The sequence below is a fragment of the Montipora foliosa genome, chromosome 13 (assembly GCF_036669935.1).
Source record: "Montipora foliosa isolate CH-2021 chromosome 13, ASM3666993v2, whole genome shotgun sequence".
NCBI lineage: Eukaryota > Metazoa > Cnidaria > Anthozoa > Scleractinia > Acroporidae > Montipora > Montipora foliosa.
In genome coordinates this window covers 32,500,457-32,511,471 of record NC_090881.1, presented here as the reverse complement: position 1 = coordinate 32,511,471, position 11,015 = coordinate 32,500,457, and the positions used below count along the sequence as shown (strand labels likewise).

The window sequence follows — 11,015 nt, the reverse complement described above, 5'->3', positions numbered from 1 at the left end:
AATTTGAACCCTTCCCTACCTTTTGAGCAACCTCGGAAAAGAGCGTACATACCTTTCAATTTCGATCGCTGGTCTTTTTCCTCAGATCCTCTACGACCGATGGTTTCTTCGATATGATACCGACCGACCGACGGTTTCGTCGGTATGATACCGACAGATTGACAGTCTCGTGAATTATGATTAAGAAATTTGGAACGAATCTTTTATAAAAGTTTGAACGACGCAGGTGTTACTAGATTAAAGCCGGTCTATTTTAAGCTCGTTTAATTTGTTGCTAAATTTAAGCGACCGGAAAATTCGAGACGACCCGAGAACCGAATTTTTCCCGGTCGCCTGAACTTCGTTATTTTCCGTTACTCAACGACAGCGTCAACGAAAAAAGGCACTTAAGAAGAAGCGTTGACATCTTTTAACACTTGAAAACATTAAAAGGGAAATCATTTATAATCTTTATAAACAAAGTAACGCTCATATTGAGAATCTATGAAAATATTAAAAAAACGTGAGCACAGACTCTTCAAAATGTAGCGATGTTCAGATAATCGAAGAATCTTTGAAGAAAAAAAATGACATATACATAGATATACATTATTACTAAGCAATTTTTTAACTTGTAGCAATAATTCGTGTGACGTCACCAATTGTTACAAATGTTTAATGCAAGAATGACTTCTTTTCTTCAGCGGTTTGATAAATTTGAATATCAAAATAAATTTGACATTAACGTTTGTTAACAGTAAACATCGTTACGTTGTTTGCCAGCTGAACTTTATCGAAGAACTGATTATTTTCAGTCATCTGACCTGAAATAAGCGAAACTGAAATGAGTAACTTGCATGTCTTGCGCCCTCGTGAGCCTTCTTGACATCTTTGCGTGCTTGACGTCAACAATTGACGTCATTTGGTAAACAAGGCATATAAAATCACGCGAAGGTTGCGAAACTCTGCAGAACGAAAAGGATAGAGCAAGGTTGGAGATAGGTTTAGTCCGTACTCAAGTGATAAGGAATTATAGAAGACTATTGAGCATAAGTTGATGTCCGAATCAAACATGGATTTTTCACCTGCTCAAAGGAACACGGAGAAATTGGCCCGTGCTAACGTAAGTGAATTTTGAGTCGAAAAATATATTTCACTAAGAGGGATTCTAAAGCTATCGAACATGCTCTTATTGAAATGGGTGGGTACACTGCCGCCTTTACGGAATCTCGGGGGCGGACAGAATGAAGCAGACAGTTTAAAATCAGAAATTTGGAGCGACTCAAGGATACCAAGCTTTTACAGAATTTGCATCGAGATATAATTAGCAAAAGCGAGTTTTAACGAGTTCAGTTCGGTTCAGTTGCAATTTGACTATTAGAGACAATGATATGAATTATTGCACGATTGTATTTAAGTTTCTGGCTTCTAATTAATTTGCTAAAAATGAAGAAATGTCTTAGGATACATAGGCAAACTGTGATCGGGGTTTTTACCGCGGACTATTAAATATTCCGTCAGGTTCTATTTTAGTCTGCCGACACGGAATATCTTAATTTTATTCCTGAAAATTGTACAGACATTTCAAAAACCGTCTTAATCGAGTCACGATCGACTTATTGTTGACATCACTGATCTACTAATGATAGTGGTCGACAATTATTTTCTTTTAAAACAGGACGTAAATTAACTCAATTTTTGCATTTCATTCCGTAAAGGAGCGTCCAGGGTATTCAAAAAGTGGGAAAAGTACCCGAAACCATCCTCCCAGAATATTTTCATTTTTAACATAAATGCAACTCAAATAACTTTCTAATTTTGTCTCAATGTCGTGTTTAGATCCAAGACTATTTAGAGGACAAAGTGTGTCTCGAGGAGTATCATGAACGAAAGCGGCTGTGCGATTCACTTCACACAAAACTGAATCAAATGCAGCCACAGACCACGGGGATGCAATCTCAGGCCATAACTACGGAACACGGCCTTTCAAGAAATTCAAAAACAGGTAAAAAAATATATATTAAAATATTCATGTACACTTGCTGAGAAAGCACTAAGGCTCGACTTCCAAAGCGCAAGATCCGTTATTATTATTTATTTAAAACGGGGATGAGTTTGAATAATTATGTTATTTCGTCAAGTGCAATCATTTGGATGTATGCTAAGTATTTATCTGTATAATTTTACTCTTTCGCTACGATGTGTTCACAAGGTCGCTTTACTATTTTTTTGTCAGATATGACCTCTTCTGACATTCAATTTAAGTGTATCTCCCTATGGAGAAAAGTCTTTTAAGTGGAAGGGGTACCACAGTTAACATTACAATCTGTTTTACGTTAATTGCGAGAATGCTCCATTTTGACAATTTGAGTTCTAGCAGTGAAGCAGGACCGGTTTTTGCATAAAACCGCAAGTTCTGAGCACTCCAATTTATTTCGAGTATCCACGAGTCATCAAACCGCAGTCTAAGGGAGTCGTACGATAGACTGTTGCGCAATGCCATTTGAAATCACTTATTCGTAGAAAATGCGAACAATTATTGAAAGCGTTCTAAAAATAACAAGGAAGTCCTAAGGCTTTTAATTAATTCCTGAATTGTTTTAGTATGCGTCATAGTTCTGTTATTTTGTCCTCTAGCTTTCAACTGATTGGCCCAAATTTTTCATCTTCGCAAGCGCTTGACGTGATCTTATTGTACGTGTATATGAGCACCGAAAAATCGAGATTTTGGGAGCCAATTAGAACGTTAGAATCGCAATGCGACCGATTGAGAATTTATTAATTAGCATTAGCTTATGAAAGAAGTTATTCCCCGTGGGTTATCATTCACCCAGTTTCAACTACCTGAAAAAGGCCAATCTGGAAAGTCAGTTTTAGCTGTTTAAACCAAGCAAGAAATAGCTCGATTTCCGAACACAAAAAATTGATAAGGGTTCTGAAAGATATAGTAAAGATGTGTGACGCGAGTAAATACATAAACAGGTCTACAAATTAATCACAATGTGAAATGCGAAGGCACAAGTATTTTGACTCTCGTTTAATAAACACGTTTGTTTTCGTAGGCTGTGTGGTTTGGTCATGTTCAAAGTTTTCCTTCAAGTGATCCGAGTCGTTCGGGAAGAAAAGGGGCCCTGGGAACTAATTAAATTGCATTTCATCTGCATTTCCATAGATGAAACAGACTTGGCAGCTGCCATTCTGCTGTCCGCAGGCCTGATGGACGAGGCTGCGCTGTCGCCGGCATCAGTTGATTCTGCTTATAGTTCCTCACCACCCTCCCCTCCCCTGCAATACAGCCAGGAGGCGATTTGTAGACCCCCTTTTCAAGATTATGCGTTTGGTAAGTCTATCATCTAAACGTGAAACAGAACGTTTTGTAGTCTTGTTCAACCACTTTAGCGAATTCAAATGGACACCGCTGATACGAAGCGCTGGCAGTAAAATAAATGCAAGATATTACAGTTAATTCAATTTTAGCGGCGCCTGAGAGAATTTCTACCAATCACTGAACTAGATAATTCAAAATAAAATAAATCACATAATTTATTTTAAGCATCCAAATTGATGAAAATCACTTTGATGTTTATTTGAGTGCTGTGTAACCACTCCTATTCAAACAGACCGATGAAGGCTGAGCAGTTCAGTCGAAATATTTTGATTCCAATCAAGCTAAATTGTTAGGATGTATTCACATATATTTTTCATACACGAGGAGTGAATTGTTCAATGGTGGTATTCTCGCAATTGTATAAAAGGAGATTGTAATTTCATCATGCAAATGGTCAGCAGTTTCCGCAGCAACTGACATGTTTCTTTCTACCAATTGCAGAAGATCCCAGAAGTGTACTACACCATGCAACTCCAGTAGCAACACGTGACCAGAGAGCATGCCATGGTGTTGATCAAGGTACATACTAAGTAGTCAAGTAGCGTTAATTTTAAGATATCACTTTAATACATCTTCGAAGCAGAATCCTTTGGTAGCAGTCTAGCTATTGTTCTACAGTCCACTGGTGAAACTTTGTTGTCGTAATACTAGCCAATCGCTTCTCCACATCAACACTGCGTGACAAGACATGTTTTCCTTTCAAATAACATGCGAGATGAGCCAGAAAGAGGTAAACCTGATAGAACAAAAGCTCATGAAACGAATGTTTCGTTGTGTATTCCAGAAACCTGGGAAAACATTACCAAATGTCCAAACTCGTGTACAGCTACGAAAGACAAGAAAATGGCTTTTCCAGGTTAGTAATTGTACGAAAATATGGTCATAGTTAGCTCAATGTCAAGCTCCAGATTGGCTTTAAGGCTGAGGGGTGGCAAACGATGGATCAGTACAGGAACGCAAGGGAGTTCGGAAGTCTTTGAATGGATGGTGCCTGTTTAGCTAGAGGCAGATCTCTCTCCATCGAATACCTTTTTGTAAAAAGAAAGCTTTACAAAACCATGTACTAGTGCAGGCATATTAGTTTCGAGCGGTTTGGGCGTCGAACTTAAAATAGAAAGGTCTTTTGTACAGTTCAAATCAGTCTTTATTGCTAGATGCATATGTCAGTGTTCAACATACCTTCCTTCTGTCAGTTGGGAATCGTAAATTTGTCTCGAAACGTTCCTCAAAAAAGAGTGGCCATTACTACTCAGTTTAAAATAATAAAATGCGCTCTTTTTTTTTCTTCCTGCAGAACCCTTTAACAGGCAAACGAGCAGACTATCAGTTCGGTATCCACATAACAAAAGGGTTGCAAATAGTAGAGGTGAGTTGATATCATCAAATTCTCATTTCTAGCTTTCTTAAAATTGGTTCCTTATGTCTCGCTTTTGAGAGTCATGACACCTCCGTTCAAACTGTATAGACAATGAATGAGGAAATTGTTGCTTGGCTCTCCTGGCGTGAGCCGAAAAGGCGTGGCAATTTCTTTTGATGCGAGTAGCTAACAAAAATCTGGGCACCTTTAAGACAATCACCACGAGTAACAATTCAAAACTGAATCCTATTTAAGTCTTGACTTAAAACTACTTCTTTCTTTCAGAAGCTGCTGACATAGACGAAGCAGATCCTGGCCCCCCTCCAAAAAAGAAAAGAAATCGCGGACCGAAGCCGAGGGTTCTGTATGAAGGTAGGTTAAAATAGAGAATTCTTCTGCATTCGGTAACTCCCACCTCGTGGACACCAAAAAAGGTCTTTTAGCACATAGATACTATCAACAAAAACAACAAACTATACCAAGATTCTGCAAAGTCTTCCAAATCTGTTAAAGCCAAACCAAACACTAAGCGATTTGCTTTTATTTTATCTTCTAGGAAAAGGGCCAATGCAATTATGGCAGCTAATACTACAATTACTGGTCTCGTCCGAAGAGTCAGGACTAGTTGAATGGACCAGAGACGAGAGATACGGATTTAAAATCTTGCAACCAGAGAAGTTAGCCAAGCTGTGGGGAGAATTAAAAAAGAAGCCGGCCATGAACTTTGACAAGCTTTCTCGCAGCCTGCGGTACTATTACGACAAGTCAATGTTGAGAAAGGTAGCTGGTAAAGAAAACACCTATGAATTTACGTGGGACATTTCCGAAATAATAGGTTACGATCCAGTGCGTGGGTCCCCTGTGTCCAATATGGGACATGCATCGCCCGTTTCCAGTCCGGAGAGCAGGTCGTCTGCTCCAGATCCAGTGAACGAGTTGAATGTGTCCGACGAGGTGGATAGTTTTTCTGTGTCTTCCACTACAAAGGTGCTACCTTTTCCCATCTCTGTCAACGTCCCTGTCCCCCAAACTGTTGACGATTTTTCTGTTTGCAATAATCCGGAGGAGCTTCCTGTCCCTGTGCAGGGACTGTGGTTACCGTTTCTTGATGTAGGAGACTGGTTACCAAATAGCAACTGTCTCGTTGGTGAACCTATGGCTTCCCGTCCCGTAGGTGGACCAGACGTTACAAATTCGCAAGAGTCCCTCAGTATCACCCCTCCCCCGTTAGATTTCACCATGCTTGTTGAATCTGACCAAAAGAGTAACTTCTATGAAGTGTTGTAAGTTGGCTTGTATCAAGCATCAACAATCAGTTTTTGCAGACCGAGAGCGGTTTTTCGAGAGTTGAGACAGAGAAAACCCCGAAAAACTAACAAACAAAAAAATGCAACTCTAATACTAAATTTCATTTAGTAATTAATTAATTAATTAATTGATTCACCTTGAGCTCTTTTTGTGCTTCTGGTAAAGATCAAATACGTGTTCCCAGGTTTGGTTTTTATTGGTTCAAAGTTCCTTCACCTTTCCGCGAAACCGCTCTTTGGTCATTTTGTATATGAAAATGTTGTATATAAATATGTTTCTCCCTTCTTTTTGAACTGTATACTGTGTATACAAAATTGTCGTTTGTGTAGAGTTTGCCGAGCAAAATTAGGTTAAAGAGTAAGTTACTCTGCTAATTAATAACATGGGTGACAAATTACTCCTTAATTTTGGCGTGAAATTTCAGCGTTAATTTATAACTTCGCGTGTGAATTATAATGTTGCCATGGAAACGTTTCTTACAGTACCAAAACAGCGTCTAATGGACGTTATTTGTCACCCATGATATAAATAGCTAATCAAATGGTATACTCGTGAAATAGGCCATATTCGTATTCTCAGTATTGGACTGGAACTAGCTTGCAATGGAGGCTGATGACGGGAAATCTTTTCAAATGCAAATACGTTTTAATATATTCCCCCGCATTAGCCTCCATTGCAAGCTAGTTTCAACCCAATACTGAGAATACGAATACGGTCTATTAGGAAATACTTTCACTTGCGTTTTTAGACAAAACGCGCGTGAAATTATTCCCTAATTTCTCTCGTCACCATTTTATTACTTATACTTAATATCTTGAAAAGGTTAAAGAGCACTAAAAAGTTACAAGTTTTCGCAATGAAGATATTTTACAAAAGTTTTCACAAAGTATAAAGTAATCGTTTAAATAAGAAGAAAAATTTGTAAGTACCTGTATATTTAAACTGTAAAATATTTTATGGCCTTTTTTTGGCTTTATTTTCGAGTCCTGTCAGTTTCTACAACAAGAGTATTAGATTTTAATTAATTAATTAATTAATGACGTAGTTTCTCTCGCTTTTCTCGTCATGCAATACTTTACTGGATTAAGCAAGTGTGCATATCCTATTAACTTGGAAAAGTATTAGGGTGGTTTACGGAAATGTAAATGAAAGGATAGAGCAGTTTTTCAATTGAGGGTTGCAAAGCGACTATCACTTTGTGATTGGCTTAAAAATATCGTGCCACTTTTTTCGCCAATGGGAAAACAAAAACCAGTCACGTTCTGCATGCACCGGCTTTCTCGCGCTTTGAACAAGTCACGTGTTATTCTTTCACATTCTGATTGGTTTATTGCGCAGTAAGACAGATGCGATTTGTCAGAATTACTTTGGCTTTACGACACTCAATTTACAAACTGTGGTTACTTTTTTCACGATTTATTTTATGTAAATTACAACAGTACAGAGAACGTATTAGTGGGATCCCAGAAAGAACACTTGGAACAGGGGGTCGCAACAATAAGGAATGTAAATTTTACTACTTTTGGCGTATGCACACGACATGATGTGTGGCATGTCGTTGTCCCAAATTATTTTGTCACTTAATAAGTACAGCTGTAGTGGAGATTATGGCAACTTTATAACAAGGCTTACTACTTGTATTAGTATGCGGATTAAATGACGTTTCCAACAGAGATAAAATAAAGTTGGCTTATTTGTGTGAAAAACTGAATGACTGACTAATTCAAAAGATGACCGACCATTATCGACCCGGCGAGGATTGAACTGACTACTACAGAAGGTCTGAAAGACGAGCATTAGTTAGCTGAGCTACAACACGTGTGCGGACCGGATATATTGCGCAAATGAAAATAAGGCTCAAGTCGAAGCAAATCAACCATCATTTAAGAAAATTAATATGATGCTGACAGTGAAAAATGCTTCACGAATTTGAAACGAGCACCACAATTTGGTTTCCGCCATGGCATATGCCAACTGGTTGTCCTGTGGGAAGCTCTACAGGGAACTGTTTAAGTGTAAAATGACTGATCCAATTGTTATAAAGCTACTTAGAACTAACTCCAGTTTTTAAACACTTGTACAAGCGAGTTGTTCCTTAAATCAAAGGAGAAAGCGTTAAAGCTACAAGGACAGAACGCGCGCTGTAGTTTTCCTAACGAATAAAGACTTTCCAAAAATCACCATGAGACACTTCTTTCAGAAAATCATCGCATTCAAACCGGTTGTTTTGACCCGTAAAAGGTCTGTCCAAAAGTGTCCAGTGGTACAATCCATACACCCAGGCAGCGTGATTGTATAATCTCTCCTCGTCGCTCCATCCATACTGGCCAAAACTATTCAAATCGATCGACCACTTTTCTGAATGCCATTGCGTACAATTGCCTGCCATGAAGGAGTTGTCATCAGCCATTTTTTCAAACGAGCCACATGAACCTGGCCTAATATCCGTCTGACCCCTAAAGTACTGGACTACAGCATTCCCAGAGCTGTTAGCGGCCGTGACAACGTGGAACGTGCGCCCCTGTCGTTTGCTGCAGTGGAATCGTAGTTGATCAAATTTCATGTCACCGTACATTTCCTTCATCGCGCTTTTTGTGATCACCATCTTGTTGCTATGGTAATCACTTATTCCACGATATGACGTCACAACAGATAGCTGACTGGGAGGAGATGAACCGGTTACGACGTTCAAAACCAAAAGCCAGCCTCCTGTAGATGACATAAACAGTCCAATCTTAACTATAAACAGAGCGGCTAAGCTTTACTTTGTTCTAGAGTGAAGACAATTTAAATGGAATAACTTTGTTCTGGACTAGGCCTTTGTTTAAAACACTCGGGTTTTCATTCGTAGGCGCTTACCGGGGGAGCTTTATTCCATTCGCGGTGACGAAATTAACGTTAACTGTTAGCTACAGAGAGACTCGTGTTAATGACTTCAAGTTCCATCAAACTCGAAATTTTGCAGGACTCACCTCCTTCAGTTGTCATGTCACAGTACACTTTGAATGGGTGTCCTGTGCCCTTGGGATCAATCCAGTACTCCCCATTTTTCCTCGCATTGGTGGTTTTCTTGATATCCTTACAGGACAAACCAGGCTCGCCAGGATGCGAGCCTTTCGCAACTTTAAGCGAAACGATAAAAAAAAATAATGATACTTGATGATGATAAGTTACAATTAACAATAAGCTTAAGTTCTTGTTGTAAAGTTTATGCTTTAAGAAGGCTAAAACTGATCAAAATCTTCTAGATAACTGCGACTGGGACATAATCGATACAACGCAAAAGGCCCTCAGTTTTTCGAGTGCTTATGCATTCATTCAGATTCAGCTTGGGATTCCGAAGCTTACATGTACAATGGTCACTCAATGCTTCGCTCTCTCCTTTTCCTAACGTTCGCTTAGGAGGTGGAGGTTGATTATTGAATAAGTGGCTTCCGTTGAAGAGAGGTGTTTATGCGGCTCAAAATACGGCAGCTGTAAGTTTTATACATATGGCAATACCAACAAAACAACCTACAATGCAGGTGTACAAGGAACGAGTGGTTGAATCGCTTAGTTGCCATGGTTACCAGTGCACTTATACTTATCTTCTCACCAGTACAATGCTTTCCTGAGTATCCCGGATGACAATGCCCGCTCTGTGTTTGTCTACTTTGAGTGTCCGCTAAGTCGACACAGGAGATCTGTTTTTTCGACAACAATGCAATTTTAGTCTTTTTATTGGAAGACTTAACAATTGGCAACTTCTGCCATTAGAAATGTCTTCCTGAGTAGTTCATTCAGGAGAGAGACTTTGCCTTGTTTGAAATGGCCAAGCCGTTTATCAGTAAAACAAATGGCTCAATTGAAAATTGAAAATGTAGCCAGAGAGACGAACATGCCCAGTGTCGGGCGTCAAGGTGCGAATATGTAAAAGACAGGCGCTATTATATGAAGACTCTGCAGTACCCTTTGGGACAAGGTGGCTTACTTTGTGAAAAAAGTTTTCAGATGGGTTTTTGTCGATTGTAGTAGCATAAATTTTGGCATACTCAAAAATCACGTTGCATTCAGAAAGTACGTCTCAGGCAAGGAGAAATTTCAAAATTCGAAGTAGTGAGAACAAACTAATAAAAGCTATTAGAAGAGGCGCTTAAGAAAAGAAAATACACAAAACAAGGACAGCACGTTTCCAGTTGAGGAGAGAGAAAATACCGTTTACAGATGGTAGACACAGTTTCTGAAGCTGGAATACGATTGATTCGTCTGTCAGCACGTCTGTAAGACGTGTGAATAGACGAATCAGCTAAGACCTATTTTGGTCCATAATTCGTCTAAACACCGAATTTATACTTAGACGAACTTGAATTTTTGACGAAATATCCGTCGCGTAGACGAATAATTCGTCACAGACGAGTTATTCATCTCCAATATAAATTTAGCCATTGATAGCTGCCTCGAGAGACGGCGCCAGCGTAAACCAAGCTGCACTAAAGCGCATCCAGCTCATATCCCCAAGACATTCAAAGTCATTTGTTTTTCTCACACTCTACTCAATGTCAGCAATCGCTTCGTTTATCCCCAATCTTAGTGAGTTTGGCAATCTGTGGATTCACTAATTTTCGCACAGCACAAAGCGAGGCTTACGTGGTGACATGAAGTGACCGGACGTAAGCCGAAGAGTTCCTCCGAGGCTCGTTGGTGGTACAACACCCGTACAACAGTTCGGTGACGTACGAAGATTTTTAGATAATGATGAAAGGGAAAATGTCCCTCCCCAGATTTCACGTTAACTGGTCGACTTCCCGTCCGATCCTATCATCCAATTAAGGTTGTGAGCCTTTAGCTTCAGCGAACTAGCAGTAATCGTTGATGTGGGTGAACCATTCATTGAGGCCACTTTAAGTTTTTTTTTAGGGAGATGGTCCACTAGCCTTCTCATGCCTCGGGAGATTACAAGCGGTTTCTTATGCATGCCATGCAGGCCCCATATTTCAGTCCCAA

General features: G+C 39.5%; 2 protein-coding genes across 4 annotated transcripts in view; one reads left to right on the top strand and one right to left on the bottom strand.

The window, feature by feature from the left end:
• Nucleotides 1-941: 941 nt before the first annotated feature.
• On the top strand, nucleotides 942-6,022 carry LOC137982085 (uncharacterized). Of its 3 annotated transcripts, none has more exons than XM_068829132.1 (8): nucleotides 942-1,102; nucleotides 1,819-1,984; nucleotides 3,152-3,319; nucleotides 3,809-3,886; nucleotides 4,152-4,223; nucleotides 4,662-4,733; nucleotides 5,013-5,096; nucleotides 5,281-6,022. In XM_068829132.1, the coding sequence occupies exons 1-8, from the start codon at nucleotides 1,037-1,039 to the stop codon at nucleotides 6,009-6,011; spliced, it is 1,437 nt and encodes a 478-aa protein (XP_068685233.1). In that variant the 5' UTR covers nucleotides 942-1,036; the 3' UTR covers nucleotides 6,012-6,022. The 3 variants fall into 3 exon arrangements, with proteins under 3 accessions (XP_068685233.1, XP_068685234.1, XP_068685232.1); XM_068829131.1 differs by having other exon boundaries at nucleotides 943-1,102; nucleotides 5,010-5,096; XM_068829133.1 differs by lacking the exon at nucleotides 3,152-3,319 and having other exon boundaries at nucleotides 5,010-5,096.
• A 2,153-nt stretch (nucleotides 6,023-8,175) lies between these two features.
• Nucleotides 8,176-11,015, bottom strand: part of LOC137982087 (uncharacterized) — a 6,533-nt gene continuing 3,693 nt past the window's right edge. The window contains exons 3-5 of the mRNA XM_068829134.1: nucleotides 9,628-9,715; nucleotides 9,005-9,160; nucleotides 8,176-8,741 (exon numbers count right to left, since the gene is read on the bottom strand). Of these exons, the coding sequence (XP_068685235.1) occupies nucleotides 8,185-8,741; nucleotides 9,005-9,160; nucleotides 9,628-9,715 (801 nt within the window). The 3' untranslated portion in view covers nucleotides 8,176-8,184. The remainder of the gene's footprint in view (nucleotides 8,742-9,004; nucleotides 9,161-9,627; nucleotides 9,716-11,015) is intronic.

Coding starts and splice junctions, on each gene's coding strand:
- LOC137982085 (XM_068829131.1), top strand. CDS start 1,037: ATGTCCGAATCAAACATGGATTTTTCACCTGCTCAAAGGAACACGGAG. Junction 4,224..4,661: donor CAAGAAAATGGCTTTTCCAG/GTTAGTAATTGT, acceptor TTCTTCCTGCAG/AACCCTTTAACAGGCAAACG. Junction 5,097..5,280: donor GCCGAGGGTTCTGTATGAAG/GTAGGTTAAAAT, acceptor TTTATCTTCTAG/GAAAAGGGCCAATGCAATTA.